This window comes from Acanthopagrus latus, chromosome 11, assembly GCF_904848185.1.
Source record: "Acanthopagrus latus isolate v.2019 chromosome 11, fAcaLat1.1, whole genome shotgun sequence".
Classification (NCBI taxonomy): Eukaryota; Metazoa; Chordata; class Actinopteri; order Spariformes; family Sparidae; genus Acanthopagrus; species Acanthopagrus latus.
In genome coordinates, this window is record NC_051049.1 from 3,295,373 (window position 1) to 3,313,412 (window position 18,040).

Here is an 18,040-nt window from a genome sequence, read left to right on the forward strand (position 1 = left end):
TCCTGTGCCGCAGACATGACAAATACTTTGATGTTTATCTGCTTTCATCTTGTTCTCAACTTTGACAGAATACCTATCGTGTGTGTGTGTGTGTGTGTGTGTGTGTGTGTGTGTGTGTCCGTCCCAGGTGGCTGTGACATTCGCTGTGGGGTCAGAGGTCGGCCTTCAAAGCAGCAGTGACTTCAGGCAGATGGGGAAACCTTTCCTAATGGGCACAGTGGCTCTGGGTGAGAATCATCTTTGTAAAATATCACTCACTGTTTCTTCTTTTTTTTTCCTCTACACCTTTTCACCTTTCTGGCTCTCTAAATTTCTTGCATTTTTGAAAGGCCATGCTCCCTTTTCTTTGCCATTCTTTATTTTACTGCACCAAGAGTACAGAATTCTTTACGATGAATGACTGGTAGTTTGGTAAACGGTCCCAAGTAAGGAAAAATCAGCTGATGTATTACTGAGTTTGGCCTTTAGATGCTGAAGACTCTCAGCAAACCGGTTCTTAAAAGGTCTGCAGGTTGAACCAGCTCGGAACCAGCACTTGGCTATCATATGAACAAAGGGTGCAAAAATATTTCCTAGGGAAGTATTGTCTGCATGCAGTGAAGGAAAAACAGCAAATATATATATTTTTATCTAAGATTTGTGAGATTAACCCGCTGACCTGTTTTTCTTGTGTGTCAACAGGAGGGATTGTAAATGTGATGCCGCTGCTCTTCTCACAGATCTCACACAACAGAACACAGGTAAATCTACTCCTCTGGTCTATCCTGCATCACCTGCTGATCTGTAGGACCTGTATTGTAATTTTTCCACATACTGAGAGAGACTATTAAATGTGGGGAGCAAAAGGCTGGGCTCACCTCTCTCCACCATCTTTTAACAGCAGTCAGGCTGACCGAGATGGACAGGTCCAGTTGAGCAGTTCAGTGACAGAACCGTGGTTGTACTGGGTGGTTCCTGCTGTTAAGTTATTGGGCACATATAAGACATTATTTGCATATGTTCATTATGTTAAAATATTCAGTACGGACACTCATGGTACCGTGAATTCAGAGCTTGATATTGAGTTTTGGTTCCATATGCTTTTTAATACCACATTCGGTGAGCACTGCTGGTTTTTTACTGGCTGTGTCTCACTTTTCCTTCCAAGCGACAAACCCTGCCTGCTGGTTGGGTCAGGTTAGAAGTGCTGCTGGTTGGGTTACAGCTCTGTCCCAGGCACATGGTCCAGTTTTTGTCCAACTCCACTCCATCTGCTGCTGTAATGTAGGAGTTGCTGGCAGTATTTCTTCAGTTGGGTGCGATTAAAAAGGGGTTCCTACGCAGTATGGAAAGCTGTCTCCATTGCACTTTTCTTCCATATTCCTTTGTTGGCTTGACAGTCCAAATTTTTTCTCTTCAGCCAAGAGTTCACAGGATGACCGGCTCCGCCCAACATCAGTGAGTCCAAACTGAAAGAAGGGATGTCTGCACGCTTAGATCTAAGCAGAGCCGGCTCTGATTAATGTCTGACGGACTGAAGTCTCAAAGGAAAGTGAGACGCTGCACAACAAAGTGTGCTGAAAAAACTCTTCTATCAGTTCCCTCTCAAGCCAAGAGTGGAAACAAGTTTCTACCGTGAAATTTCTTCTTCTTCTTTTACGCACAATTACAAAATGCGCATATGAACGGGTGAATGAAAACTCACCAGTACCCTGCATGTGTCCTCCTGTCGTACCGACTGCAGGCCTGCTTCTCCACTGCTACAGCTTCTCAGTGTCTTTGTCAGAATAACACAAACTCTGATTCATGTAAATAAGCACCTGCGTCCGACTCCTCTCGTACATGACAAGACGTATCATCATCTCCGACATGATTTGTATACTTCGAGGTTATTATCTTAAAATTGGATCCTCTGCCTTGAATATTTTGCACAAAACATACACAGACAAGGTCAAATCCGCTGAGTGCTGTGGCTGAAAACAAGTACATCACAAACAAACTCCTGCTCGTACTCAGTCCAGCACAACGTTGGTCATCATGTATTTTCTCGTATTTTCTCTCCGTCCAGATCCTGTGGTTTCGGAGAGCAGTGCTCGGAGGTCTGACAACCTGTACTGTGCTCAACATCCTCTGGTAAGCACGTTATCCTCTTATTTCCTGCTCATTAACTTATTTATTGATATTTATTTCCATGGGATTTTTCTCCACAACCATTTTTTGCAATATAAATATCTGCAAAAAATGTATATATTCAGACACACACACCTTTTCTCCGTCTCATCCTTTTTTCAGTTCACCTCATTTTTCATTTTGTGACCTATCTGGTTTAAGTGTGTGTGTGTGTTGTGGCTTTCATATGATTTAACAGCGTTTCAAATTCATTCTTAAATCATTTCCTGTCAGAGTTTGTCAAAAGGGACCTTAACGCAAAACACACAGATGAAAGTGAGCTTGATTTAAAATAAAGATGAAATCCAAAGTCCAGGCAACAAAAAGCCAGGCCAAAAAAAAGTCCCATTAATCTAAAACAGAAATCTAAATACTGAAGACAAAGCAACAAAGCCACGGGGAACAAATCAAGGATATTTGGTTATGTGTCTGTTTGTGTCAACCGGTGAGAAAAACATCCAATTTCATGAGAGACATAAATCAATACATTTAAAGATGCAGTTTAAAGATGCAGTTTCATTGATTTTACATGTCCGAGTCAAAGCACCAATCATGAGGAGATTCACTGAGCCAATGAAAACTGTTGCATGATGTCTTTTGTGAATTGCTTACTTGATTTCACACAGTAGGCTCAGCTTGGTTCAAATGGCGATCGCGCATTACTTCCTCCTGAACCACAATTTAGTGTGCAGGCAAGGTCTTCAGTAAATGTGGTATATACAGGGTGGTTGGATTATGTGAAATCCTATGAAAGTCAGGATATCGCAGCCTCTGCTAATTTGTTAGATTTTGCCAATTCTTTGTCTCTGGCAAAGACCCCAAATTAATGCAAGTGCAGCGCTAAATCATTAGACTGTTCCTTTAAAACCACTGCACAAAAACTGGAATCATGGCCACAAGCGCTCGTAAATCTCTTCCCTCAGTTCTCAGGCTAATTTCTCTTCTCCTTTCCATCGCATGATCATAGCATCAAATCGGTGCCAAGTGTGAAGAGATCGTCTTTGCACACCCGTGACAAATTCCACTGAGCTATATCCAACAATTGGCTGTATCTGACCTTCGGTGTACTTTACTGATCAACTTCTGGCAAAACAACTTACAGCAGCTCCACACAATAAGTCTCCCTCCTCTGGGATACTTCTCTGAGATTTATGAGCTTCAGGCTGCCTCCCCCCCCCTTTTGTGTCCAACCTACACACCAGATTCTGAAGGCAGTGTTGCGTGGCAAAGCAATGCTCTATAATGGCAAGGTTTTTGGGGTTTTTTTTCACATGGGAGCTCCATTTATCGATTCACAATAGCATTTCGGAGGGATTTCAGTGCCCTGTATACAGGCTTCACTTTCTATCAGCACACTCAGAGCCCCTGCACTGCAAAAGCTTAAACTGTCCTTGTACATTTTAGTTTAGTAAATGTATAGATTAGCCTGCAATCCAGACTGTTAACAGGGCTCTAAATTTCATATTCACATGCAAGGAGGATGAAATGTGCTGTACGCTAGTCACTATATTCACTTTTGATTTTTGAGATTTCACCTCTTGATAACACCCCTCCATCACTGAACGGCATCATTTTGTATCATGCGGCGACATCGTGCACTGACATGACTTTGCTCAGGTTTCGGGGCTCGTTCAATTTAAAACAGCAGAATGCTGACGTCGGTTCATTTTAATGGAATTATCAGAACCAGTACCAGCAGCTCGTGTACATACGAACTTCAAATTAGCATGGAGAAGGAGGTAATCACGTGAAGTTATGTTCCTCTCCCCATTCATTTAGATAGATTGTTGACAAGACTTGGCTTCATAGTCGTGACTTCTCCAAGGTTCCAGCACCAACTGTTTCATAAAGGTTTTCACAAGAATTTCTTGAAATCTGAACAAGAAATACCTGGCAGCTGATGGTCTCACTTAGTGTTTTGTTGGTGCCCCCGACTGGCCCTGAAGACTTCGACGATAGAGTGAAATTGAGGGTTGTAACACTCCAGTGTTGAGCCAGAAAGTCCGAAAGAGCTTTTGAGACATTCAAGCAGCTGAAAGACAATTGAGCAGGGTCACAAACGTCGCAGTTAGGCATCCATTCCTGTACATCTGCTGTCTGCCAAGCAAACATCAGCCTTCACGAGAAGTGAGAAAGCTTCTCTCAGCTTCCTGGAAAGACCGATGATAAACGCTTCCTACTGCTGGGATGAGACCTGCTGCCATTTCACTCTGTCCCTCTCTGCAACAGAGCAACAGAGGCCTGATACTGTAGTCTATCTTATGGTTCACTCCTCTTGTGTCTGGATCCATTCCTATGATCCATTAGCTTTGTTTTGACCGTATATTGTCTGGGTCACAGCCTGTGCGCAACACAACAGCGAATATGTATTATAATTGCATTTCTGTTAACATCAGCAGATCCCACTGATTCGGCTACCCTGCCACTTCACTGGGCACTAAATTTCAGTGGAAGCAGTAATTAGTGCACAGCCCCTTTTATGGGGCTCATATTTTCAGACCGGTGTTGGGTAGGCTGACAGAGTGTGCATTAAAGGTCATTATGCTTCAAATGAAGTACTTCTCAGATCATCGAACAGTGTTAGAAACCACCTCTTTCCTAAAACCAGTTTCCGAACTGGGGCTGCATCCGGCAATGTTTGAACTTTCCAAAACCAAACTGCTGCAGACGGCCAGGTATGAAGTCATTTTTTGTGTACCAACACCTGCAAAACCACGAAGCCTTTAAAGGAGACATCCACCATGTTTTATGTTGATGACCAGTCAGTGGTGTTAATGATAAATGTAGTCAATTAAAGCATAAACGTCTGCGTTGTGTGATTTATTCACGAAGAAAGCAGAGTCCCTAAACTCGAGGATGCCTAGATTCTACTGGCGAAATTCCCCTTTGGAGAAAGATTGTCTTGGAATTCACTTCATCATGTTGTCCTGGGCATTTCTATGATAGAAAGGTTTTCCTCCCATCTTTGAATGTTGACTTTAGAAACATTTTGGCTTCAACCCACAACCCAATCGGCAAAACCACAGTTCAATATATCTGCAACTGTAGTATCTTTGGGCTCAGTTTTCAAGTGTTTGTTGTGATAATGCTATACTTCTGGTCCAGTTGGGTTTAGGAACCAAAAAAAAAAAACACTTGAGGGTGATGTTTGGGTTAAAGAGCATGTTTATGAGCAGCGATGACTGGCTTAGCATACTCTTTGCATAGTTATAACTCCTCCACCTCCTGACATGAATCATCTAATGTCACGTGAACCTGATATATGGGCAGTATGGTGCTTACGTAGCAATCAAATGTGAACATATTAGTGGTTTGCATAAAATATAAACTGCCAACTCTCTGATGACTGACCCAAAGTTGTATCACCTTCATGAAACCTAAACAAGATGGTAGCTCTCTGGTTTCATAATCCACTTTGGAACACTGTACAAACTAGTGTCCAGGCTAGTAGTCCACTAAAATGGATAGCATACACTTATTTTTTTTATTAAAACTGTCCGTCCATACAGAAAAGTAATGGCTCGCATTACACTTACATTACACAGCCCCAAACTTGAGTATAAGGCTAACAGGATTCTGAACCTTTTCACACCTAAAAAAGCAAAGCGTTCAGTCATTTATTGGGAAGATTTATTGCTTTCTTGCTGTCACACATTTTTTTTTCCACTAGCTTCCTTTTTTTGTAGACTGCCAGGGATTATGAACACTTCATTTTGTTGTTTGTTCTTCAAAAGGCCTGAAGTTTGTCACCATAAGTTGACTGAAATCATCACTGCTTAAACTGCACAGATGCAAATCCTCTCTATCGCCTTGCTTCCTCTCACCTCTCCCTCTGTTATCACACTACTTCTTTTTGGGGGTCCTGTTCCCACTTGACGTCCTGGTAAGCAATTTCCTCTGCCTCCATTTTTTAGACCATAATTTTGATTGATAATTATCGTTGGGGACATAATTCTGTTGAGCCACCCAGCAGAGTGAAAGACTAGTAGAATAAAATAGAAATGGTGTGTTGTTGGGTGCATTCGAGCGTGGCCACAACAAATGAATGGATAAATCTCTCAGAGCTGCACTCTGCACCGCCGATTCAAAGAGACCAACAGCCGCTGCTGCAGAGAGAGCAGAAAACATACTTGTCCATGACTTGCCTTTTCTCTCCCCCCTCTCTCTCTCTCCCTGCAGCCTAACTTTATGGCCTTTGGTTTCGAACAAAGAACTTGTGATTCATCCTCTGTTTCCCAGTCTCCTGCTTTTGTTTCCAGAAAACCTTCAAAGACTAGCTGCACCCTTAAGGATTATCAGGATGATTTTCACCAGACTTAAACACTGTTCAAAAACTCAAGGGGGGAATCCCTGTTGGGAGTCCTGGTCGGCGATGCTGGGCAGCCATGATTGCCTCCAACAATACACATATAGTTTTTGATATTAATAGAACATGTGACGTACCAGTTGACAGTGCAGTTGTGTTGTTAAAGCACTGGATACGCCGTCCTTTGTGTTATCCAGTGTGAACGTCTGTGTGTTTGCATTTGGTGCGTTGTGAGTCTAGATGAAACAATAGTTCATAAACCACAGAAGCCATTTAGTAACTGTTCTGGAGTTTTCATCATGTCAAAAGTCCGGGGGCGGAGCGGGGCACCAAAATCCACCGGGAAAATTCTGATTGCGCTGGCCGACCAGCTCCACTAACTGTTGTTCTGACAATTCACCTGCAGCACTCGCTGACGTTTGATTTCGGAAAAAATCCGTGATTTTTGAGCACTTTGATGCATCCCCCCTCCATCATCCACTTCTTCTTCATTCTGGTCTTTCCGGCCCCTCCTTTCTCTTTTCTCTTCTTGCCTTCCATGTGTAAAACAACAAGCAACTACACAAATCCTTTGACTGTCAAAAATCCTGTACTTTTCCCCAAACTTGCTCACTTTCTCTCTGTCCGATGTACATGCCGTTAGATGAGGGGCCGCTCAGTTATCCTCCTACATTTCTGTAAATAGACTTGACCTGCAACCGGTTCATTGGATAAACGCATTTCCCATTCCCAGGAGGTTTTGCTCCATTCTTCATTAATTTAAGAACAAACAAACAAATTAAATTGCAGGTCATTTTTATATATATCTTAATATATATATATATATATATATATATATATATATATATATATATATATATATATATATATATATATATATATATATATATATATATATATCTTAATCAAGATAAGGCTACGCAAACATCAGTAGATTGATGGGAGAGATCAGAGATGAGTGTGCAGGGTAACCATGACTGAGATATAGAGAGTGAGCAAGTGGTATGAATATTGGTTGGACTTCTACTTCATTATAATATAGTAGATCTTCAATCTAGAGATTTTCATGGAGAATTTAAACGATGTCAGTAATTTCAATGAGTCCAAGGGCCGGCCGCGTACGTCTCACGGCCACTCAGAATAATCTGTGGGCTGACCGGGAAAACTCCCAATCGTCCTGATTGTCACTCCGCCCCTGCAAAAGACCATCGTCATGACGCGAAGTCCGCCTTGTTTTTTGGGTAAATATACACATTCAGAAGCCTTTTTTTCTGCAGGCCTTTCTTATTCAGCCCACATGCAAAGTTGAATGGTGGCATCCACTCATGTTTGCCAGATCTGAGCCACAGACAGACCGCAGCATGGCAGCATGTCTGGTCCAGATCCAACCCACCTGAATACAAATTAGCTGTTCCGCCAATTTGGTGGAGGTCTGGTTCATTCTGTTCGATCTTACTGTGTGACTATTGTATGTTGTCCGTGTGGCTCAGATCTGGAGTGGACTTCACCCAAGTGCTCAATTCCAGATGAATGTGTCTGGTGAGGTTTTGATCTGGGCAGCAACAATTTTGCTATCTTAGAAGTTCATCCAGGAAGTTTATTTTTAACCTTGGAAAGTTTGATAAAAAGCACTCAATGGAAGAAGAAGGTAACAGTGTGGCACAGATAGTGACTGTGAATTGGAAACGATGCTTTATAACATGAAGGTGCCTCCTGCAAGAACAAACATCACTGATCTGATTCTGTTTCATCTTTCATGTTGTGACCTGATTCATGATTCATCTTTTCTGACTGGTGGCACATGTGACGGTCAATAAATGATGGTGCCAAACCAATAATAATACATATAAACTGCTTATATAGCACCTTCATACAGAGGCTGTACCGCAAAGTGCTTCACAATAAAGTGAAGGGAGTAGAAAACAAAACAAAATACTACGAGACAAAACCAAACAATCAAATGAGTTAAGAGCAAGAGAAGAAGCAAATAGCAAGAACAGGTAAGCAGCTGATGTAAGAACAATAAGATGTGTAACAAAGAAAAGCATAAGAACAATACAATAAGCAGAGAATATTAATTTAACACAAAAGCATCTGAGTTAAAAGCAAGGTTGACAGAATAAGTTGTCAATCTTCAAAGAGCTGGCATGTCTCACAGCCTTGGGTGAGTGTTCCATAGTTTCGTTGCTGAGCTCCCGATTTTATTAATTGGGTGATGGATTGTATTTAAAAACCAGCAGCAGAGGTTTAAGATGCCGTGAAGGATTATAAAACAAACAAAGAGTCGATAATGTATGCCAGTCTGCAGCCAGTAAGAGTCTTGTAAACGAGCCGCAGGATTTCGAAATCAACCCCCAAAAAATACTGGGAGCCGCTGCAGGTTGGCTAAAATTGATATTTGATACACTCTGTCTTTCTTGTTCTAGTTAAAATCGTGGCAGTACAGCTCTTAATTCATTGTAGCGTCTGTTGAGGAGACTTAATTTACGACCATGTACAATTAAGATTTCTGTGTCTTCACCATCGGATTTAAGTGACGCACCCTGGAAATTATGTAATATTATGTATTTGTCTCAGGAGAGACAATGAAACAAGGAGCAGGTCTCCTGTCTATCAACTCATCGATTGGTTGTTGCAGGCCGCGGGGCGGGCATAGAAGCAACCAACTGGTCAAATGAGGTTTAAATCAATAGTTGAGCGTTCGGCAGCCATCTTTGGTAACTTTGCTTCACAACCTTTTTGAGGACTGTCTCAGCGCTGTGATTTTTCCCTGAACTCTGACTTAAGCAAATCAAAATGTGATTTTATATTCAACATTTAGTTCAGCACTAGCACTGGTAATTAATTATGCTCACGCTTCAAAAGAAGAGCTCAATATTTTTTAAGAGAAATACCAACGGGTCAAAACACAAACCGAAAAAAAGTTGAAAAACTCAACTGTCAGATAAAAAGCTGTGTTTTCAGATTGATGTATGATTAAAAGTTAGCAGATATAAATGGTTGCCTTGGGCTAAAGAGAGAAATTAGAGCAACTTGACAGCATAAATGTTACCTTGCTGGCACATTGATTTTACCATGGAAGTGGCTTGTTAGCAGACATCTCCCTTTGGTAAACCTGCTAAACTCCCCCTTTTTTTTTTTAGATGAAGCTGAGTGTGTCACCGCCGCAGAAATAATGACCAAAGCTGCGACAGACATCAGAGAAAGTAAACAGACTCTAAAGATATCAAATAAAAAACACAACATATATTTAAACATTTCACCAGAGGATGATCCTGCGAACTTCCCTGTGAGGAGTAGCTCTGTTTCATTCATCTACAAAGGCAAAACTCGTCTGTATACATCAAACTAACGGTGAATAGATGTTGCGGAGATCACTTGTTTGAGATTCCTGCTTGATAATGAGCGTATTCTTTCACGTCGTTATTTGATGCAAATTTAATGAATTCTTCAGGGAATTATTTCAACTTGGAAGTGTGATCTTTTCACAAAGTAAACTTCAGCTTGTTGAGGCGGACTTTTTTCTTATATTGCTGCTTTTTTTTATTTTTATTTTTTTTTTATAATAATTACTGACTGGAGACCAAGTTAATAAATCTGCCAGCCTCAGATCTGCGCAGTGGCACAACAGAGACGTTCACTGTGTTTACCTCGATTACGTCATGTGCGAATGACAACAGGCTGCTGTGAAATAACACAACACACTTTCACACACATCAGACGACGTCGTGTTGTGCCTGTTTAGATTAATCCTGTGCATCATCGCCTCCTCACCTGCTTCGTTATTTGGCAAACGTTGCACACCTGACATCAGTTATGATATGACGTGATTATTTATGACAAGATATTCAGTAGAAACAAACTGATATATCGTCTAAAGATTCATCACAGGATCGTTTCTGTGATGTGTTTCTATCATCATTGTATAGATTAATTGTAATAAAAGCCACTCCAGCTGCCTCCGACTGCAGATTTCGTGATGCTGTTTGCTCCGTCATGCCATTCTGCACCTTTCAGACGACGAGACTAACATCTAGAACTGGACCTAGTTTCAGAGCAAACCGCAAATGATCTTTTTTTTCTGAATAGGCTTTGCACGTGAAATTCTTTCCTTTTGAAATCAATCAGCAAACGATTCAGGAGAGAGCAGAATAAACACTGAGGAGGACCACACAGTACGAAACCTGGCAGACACTCAGCACACAAGGAAATGGTTTTGTGGTAGAAAATTAGCCACACAGCTACTAACAGTGTTGTCCTGCAGGTGGGTGGAAGCGGTGCAAGCAGCGGCTGCAGGACTGAAAAATCAAATCATCGTCAGTTTCCTCAGACCGCTTCATTTTCCTGATTGAGCACGATTTGTGATTCAGCGCTCTGGCAGAACTAAGGCCATGCTTCATTTCAGCTTACTATGACTCAGTCATGCTGATAAATGTGTAATTAATTCATGACGGTGTCCTTGTGACACTTTAAATAGCGAGTCTCAGTTTCCGTGTAGCGCTTGAGGGCAATCTTATTCTCAGAGAGGCAAGAAGTGAAACCAGGCCAGGAAGTTAGACCGGCATGCCGCCATGTCAGTGCAGTTTCTTGGAAAGTTTCAGAGTTAAAAGGGAACATTGAGATCACACTCGGACACCCAAACCTCTGCTTACTCTGCACGATGTAGCTTCTCCGACTAGAGAAAGCACAAAATTATATCACCTTGCTGAAACTATTAGTATGTCTTAATTTACATGCCCTGATCTAAGAGAAAACAGTCATCACTGAATATTTTTTGAGCATCTCAAATATACACCCCTCCACCTTTCCCACTGGTACAGTCCCCCTGGAACACATTAATTAAAGGTAAGTAATTGAACTGACCCTGGTTTAGCAGTTCAAGATGGTCATTTAAAGCGCAGAGGTGTGGAAATCAGCGTATATAGTCCAAAAATGTGTCAGCATCATTCGTTTGGGGTCTTGTTTCTGGCCACCTGATGAGCTTAAGTCCAATATTAACTCTCCTGTAAGTTCTGATTACATCCTGAGTTAAATATCCGGTTCTTAAGCTGCTCGGTGTTGCACTGTGTTCACTAGCTCGTCGCTAACACTGCTAACATCTTGTTTTGTCTGTCTGTCCTGGACTGTTTTGTGCCTAGCAGGTAGTGAACAGCGGGTTTATTCAAGCTTTTTTTTTTTTCACTGAACGCAGCTGCCTGCTGCTTTTTGAAATGAGGTTGATAACCGTGGTGAAGAAACATGTTTCGGTTGTTTGCCATAAAACGAAAAACAATGAGCAAAGAAAAGCAGACGTATATCTTTCACAAACTCTTGACGGGGCGTCTTCCTCCTGTCAGAAACTGAAGCTTATTCTCTGGCAAATATTAAACCATTAGGGTGAAGTCAGACTTATGTGAGTGTAGGTGAATGACCTTCTCCTGCCAGTGCTGAATGTTTTTATTTGCCTTTATTTACCACTATTGATCTGTCCATTGTTCTTAAGTCCTTATCTGGGCACCGATTGCATCTGCTTCCTCCACTAAAGCATTTATCCTGAAATTTTGTCACGGCCCGGTTTGAGACACTCATGATATCTTCATGTGAACACAGAACACAGAACAAATGTTATATAGCCACTCATACCAGCCATGACCAGACCTTCGTATATTTTGTTGAGTTGTGTGCTTTTACAGTTAAAAGTTAAAACCCAGAGAAATCCATGATTGGTTGCTTGCAGATGATCACAGAGTGAGGAGGGAAGTCGGCAGATGTGACAGAATATCACGTGAATAAAACTTTGAAACGTTCCCTCGTCTATGAATATTTGTGGCTGATGGCGTCACGACTGACGTGATCCTGCACTTTTGTTTTTGTTGTTTTGATTCAGAGACGTTTGGAGGCAGAAAGTACAACCCTGCGCTCAAGACCCACTTGTAGACCAGATCATAGCAGTTTGCTAGTTTAAGTATCTGCTTTTTAATAGTCAGTGCTTCCTGTTCTCCAGTAAAGGTTTGTATTCATTCCTTTAGTAACTGTGTGTGTGTGTTCCAGGTGCTGGGCAGTGCTGGAAATCGTCCCCCAGACGTCGTTATCAGAAAGACGGACGCCGGCTGAGACGACGACCCATCCCGACCTCGGCAGCCTTCCTGGTCCTCCTCCGTCCGTCTCTCCTCTGCTGTACTCCAACATCTCACTGGAAGAGTGAGTCTTTATTCTTGTTTTGTGTCTTTTATCATAACCAACAATGCACTTGGCCACAGGCCCTGGAAGTGGACATTTTGTTTTTGTTGATTAAATTATTTTTTTACGTCACGGACATCAGATGGGACGAGGGTTTATCACGTGGAAGTAGCTTGTCTTCCTAAGTCAGAGTTTGAGTCCAGAACATCAGTTTTGAGTCCATTCAACTTGATCTAAGCATGACGGACTTGTCTGTGATCTTCGCTGTAATAGATTGAATAATGAAGTAGTTCCCATTTGAAATTGTACAAATGTTCCTGGTTTAGAATCCATTGATATGAATCTGAGTATCGTCCCAGAGTGCAGTTCGCCCTCTAAATTCTTCTTCCATCTCTCTGTGTGCGTAACAGTGTCTCTGTCTGCTCCTGTAGTCAGTTCGAATTACATTTTTTTTTTTTTACCTACTTTAATAAACCCCACTACTTTTTATTGATTGAAGGCCAACATTTCACTGTAAATGTCCCAGTGCGGTTATTTAGTGCAGATGTTCGAAGGGCTTCGCTATTACCTGATCAAATGAACCAAAATAAAGGAATAAATGCTGCGGAGGTCACTCTGTGGTTGATGAGAACAAGCCCGTACGTGATGTTGGAGCCGGGCCAGAACCATCGATATCAGATTGTGCTGTAAAGCTTTTTTTTTTCTCGATAGAAAATCCGAGAGCTTATTCAGCCTCTTCAGCAAAAACCCTCAGTTGAAACTCATTGCAAAACTATTAAACTGCTGGTTTTAACTGAAGCTGACAGTCTGTTCCCGACCTCGTTAACAGCAGTTTGCTCGTCAGCTCAAGCTAACAGTTACTTACTTGCTCGTCCTCATCAACAGATCTGTGCACGATTCTGACCGTGTCGCTTCCCTCAAGGTTGAGCTTTGACTTCGTTCTTCGTTCTTGACCTCGGAAACAGCAGTTGATGGAAAATGTCGTCTTAAAGGGAATTTTTACTCGCTCGCTTGTTGTGGGCCTTTTATCCTTTCTACCTTTTGTCCTCCTCAGCAGATGCAGTTTTCTCAGTTGTTGATGATTTTTAGGCAACATCTTTTGTTGGTTGAGGTTTGAACGATCTTTGTTGATGGGATTATATCTCAACTCAAGGTCTACTTCCTTGTTCTGGAGTTCAGAAACTGTTTTGAGAGCTTGTTAGACAGACCCGATAACAGACCATGTCGGTTTTGGTTAATTCTGCTTTCAATAAGCCCACACTCCTTGTAACGAACTGGTTAATTATTAGGGGGACAAAAGTGCTAAAATGAGGTGAACTGCAAGCACACCAATCTCCCATAACTGGCTTATTTCCTCACACTTGCTGACTGGACTGCATTGACCCAGTCAGCACTGACGGAGTTACAGGTCGTTGTGGAGTAACTTTCATTTGTGAGAGCTTTCCATCACTCGCTTGTCAGCGCTAATGTTAGCCTGTCTGCCCTGGCTACGCTGACTTTTACCGTCTTCTCCTCAAAGTGCTTTTCCATGTGTTTAGTCACAGTAGCTCTCCACGTTTTGATGTGCTCAGCGTCGAGGTAACGTCACTGTTTTTTTTTTCCCTTTGCTGCGGTGTGTTATATTCTTTCACGTGCGTGTAAAAGATCATCAAACTTAAAGATGTCAAGGACTGCACCATCAGACGCTCCCACAGAAAGCACACAACACGATACAACACCGTGTCACGCATGAATTTGTGAGGCGTGGATAGTTTGGCAAGTAAGAATTGATCAGGCGTGTGTGAGCCGACCAATCAGAGCATACTGTGTTTTTTGAGCATTAAATCAGGTAAATCTGTTCTAGTAGTAACCCAAAGTTAAATTCTAAACCTTTAAATGAGTATAATATGTCTTATTTTATGTCGCACAGTGTCACTGTAGTAATACGAAAGAGTAGCGTCACAAATTTTAACTTAAATTTGATGTTGTTGCCTCTCTGGAGGAAATGTTTCCCCCACTGAGCTTCTTTCAGCGTCGCTTCACTTTGTATCTCAGTGTGTCTGCATGCAAATATTCCTTTAGACAACGCGTGTATCCATTAACACTCCGAACTGCACATCTGGATTATGGTTTACTTCAAGGTCACAAAGCAGAACGAGAGCCTGTCAGCGCCACCATTCCAAACTTAACCTCTGTTATCTGAGGTAGAATGACGCATCGCCAAGTAACTTCCATTAACATCAGCGGAAATCAGTCCTGAAATAATTTGGCAGGCACGGAGCTCTTTTTTTTTTTTTTTTTCATACCATCGCATTGTCCTCTCCCATTGTGAGCTCATAAAATGGCACCAGATTGGCATTTCTGATGCTTTTTGTCACTGGAATTGTGCGGCACACCATTTCCATTGATGCCCCCAAAAGTGACGGTGATGATACATCAGCGGGGGATTGTTGGAATGTGCACAATTAACAGCTCTTGTACTGAATATGTAATTATTTCAAAGCATCTTTGAATTGTGATAGCTCCTTGGCTCAGGCCTCCCTTTCCCATTAAACTTTCCTTCATTCCACTGATTTGCAGAACAACCATTTTTCATTCTGATTGCTTGGCATGAATTTTTATTTCTGTTATTCTTTCCCCCCTACCGATCACTGCTCATTGTTCATCTCTTTAAAAAGCACGGCTCCTGTGACCCACATGGCTGAGACAACCTCTGTCACGGGTACTCTCCTCGGCCAGGCTCGGCAGAGATGTGTCCTCTGCGGCGCAACAGTGCCCCCTGGTGGATTCTTATAACCTGTTGGTGGAAAAGCATGTGTTGGGAGCACATGGCTGTTAGACAGCTTCAAATCCCAGTCCTCCGACCTTGTTCCCCTCATCTGCCGAGTCTTTCAGAGAGGCTATGTGCATTTAAAGCCATGTCGGGATGACGGGGGTAATAAAAAATGTGAGAGTGTGTGGTCTGTCACTGGGATCAGAACCAACAGCTTTCTAAAGCCCCTTGGGATCCTTGGTGTGCCTTACTCCTCTGAGCGAAGCAAACTGAGAGCAGTTTTATGTCTGGAAAAGTTCAGGAGATGAACATGAAATAGATGAATTTGTCCACACGTTGTGAACGTGAGCGGCGTTTGGCTGTAAATCAGAACCTACAGGAGCCTGTTGAGATTATTCTGCACCTGATTTTGCCCCTCAAAGAATATTGATTACTGCTTTTAACATTTCAAACCTGAGAACCTAAAATCGTCACTGTACCAAATGAAATCCTGCTAAACAACATTCGGTGTATATTCATAGAGAATTTGTTTTAATTCACTTTTAACTCTGATTATCTAAATAATAAAGGGGACGATAGTTGTTGACAGTCTGGCTGGCAGATGTTTGACAGTCTTCCTCTTGTTTGGCTTTCACATTTATTGATTGATTGATTGGGTTTGTCCGAAGCGATGCAGAGATGAGGTCCAGAGAGAAGCCTTTTGAGATTAACAATACAAGGCTCACTGCTGCATGAAGTTAACTTATGAGTTTTCTTCTCAAGGGAGCCATTGAAGGACTGGCGGCGATAGGTACTCTCAGAGGAGGCGGGACTTTTGACGACAGATGGGGATTCTGATCGGCAGCTCGTTCCGCCGCCGCCGGCCCGCAGGAGAGGAGGGTTGTGATTGAGACGTCCCCCCTCACAGCGACAGCAGCGCTCGCCGTCGTTAATTTGCTGCCGATAGCGAACGAGTCGTCTCATAATCCCGAATGAGGTGATGCATGTGGGTTCGGTGCCGGTGGCCTCGCTGTAGGCGAACATCAGTGACTTGAACTTAATGTGAGCCGCCACAGGGAGCCAGAGGAGAGTAATTGAAAGTGGAGTGAACGCGAGCTAGTGGCTGGTTGATGATTAGACGTACTGGGCCAATGGCATACATACAAAAGTGGCTGACCGACGATGTATTTCTTATTTTATTTTCATTATTCAGTCGCTGGGGGGGGTAATAAAGTTCCATCTGTTAAATATTGTGCATACATTACTCTCCAGGGGAAGGACGGGCACAACTATAAACTATAAGTTAACAATACAAACATTTAGCCGGCCTGGACGAATATATGTGCTTTTTATTTTTGCTCTGAAAGACAGAATGACTCAGGCTCTGCAGGGAACGACCTGGCACAACTGCACACATTTTGATTTGTTTAATTTTACAGATATAAATATAAAAAATGTAAATGTGGCAACTGCAAACCGCTGGCACTCAGTCAGTCCTCGGTGATACCTTCTTTTGGCAGCGACGACGCACTCCAAACATTTTCTTGCTGCCAGTCTTGCTGTGGGAATATTTACCCTGCTGTAAAAATGGATTTCGATCATCTTGCTTCTTTAAGGACTTTTATTTAAAAAAAAAAACAAAAAACAAAAACAAGCTGTGCAAATAAAGTGAAATACAGTCACTGGCACAGGAGAAGAATGTGTACATTCACACAAACAATGGAAAGTTTTATCATCTTTTTCTTTATTTGGAAAAGTAATTGACATAAAACTCTTTTTAAAATGTGTAAAGGCACGTGGAAAGGAAGTTCTTCAGTAACTTACAGAGAAAGAAGATGTTAATCTGCAAATCAAGGAAACAAAAATGCCAATACTAAAGATAATCTCCGCACTGCATTATAGTTTTTATTCTGTCATATTAGTGTAATCTGATCTTACCTGCAGCAGGTGTGACAGGTACTTTTAACAACACGGAGGTCAGACCACGCTAACACACCACACACCTTGTTTCATCAGGATGGATGAGGAGCAGTGTTGCATGCTTTCGTTCAGGGCATTCAGATGGATACACGTGTCAAGATGTGCCAGCTTGGCAGGAGGCGCCGGCTGAGAGGTGTGCAGCAAAAAAAACAAAACAGAAAAGGCTTGTCACAGAGATCAAACAAGCGAGTCAGCACCTTGCTCCAGGACAGCCACCTGCCATCAAACACGCCAACAGGTGCGGGAGACTTCCAGCTCGTTTCCGTTCTTCCGTTTCTCAACAAAGCCGAGATTAAATGCCTCCGCTTTGATCGTGTTAATCGTCTTAATTGACCTTTGAGGTCGATTTTTTTCCTGTAACCTTCAGGCTCAGATCTTTTTTTGCATCATTTGAAGCTTAGCTGTTGATTTTGGCAGCTTTTTTTTTTATTCAGTCTTCGTCTCAGTCATTAGTTTTGCTAACGTTGTAGTCATTTTTATCCTTAATAATTGTAGCCTAGTTATCTAACGGCTAAAAACCTTGTAGTCCAGTTTCAGTTTTCCAGCATTTTCATCAATTTTTAGCTCTAACACTGAGAGGAACAGGTTTGAAGAGCCACCACGTTTTCCTCAAATGTTTCACCCGCTAATAGTTCATAAAGCTTTCCACTCGTCCCACCACAAAATGTACTTCTCCAGAACAAAGTCATAACACTAACAGTCCTGCATGTTTCTCT

The 18,040-nt window shown here is 42.1% G+C and overlaps 1 protein-coding gene across 3 annotated transcripts in view; it reads left to right on the forward strand.

The window, feature by feature from the left end:
- si:ch211-51h4.2 overlaps window positions 1–18,040 on the forward strand; it is a 71,609-nt gene that overhangs the window by 39,333 nt on the left and 14,236 nt on the right. For all 3 annotated transcript variants that reach the window (XM_037113699.1, XM_037113700.1, XM_037113701.1), the window contains exons 9-12: window positions 128–227; window positions 682–740; window positions 2,048–2,112; window positions 12,485–12,634. In XM_037113699.1, the coding sequence (XP_036969594.1) occupies window positions 128–227; window positions 682–740; window positions 2,048–2,112; window positions 12,485–12,634 (374 nt within the window). The remainder of the gene's footprint in view (window positions 1–127; window positions 228–681; window positions 741–2,047; window positions 2,113–12,484; window positions 12,635–18,040) is intronic.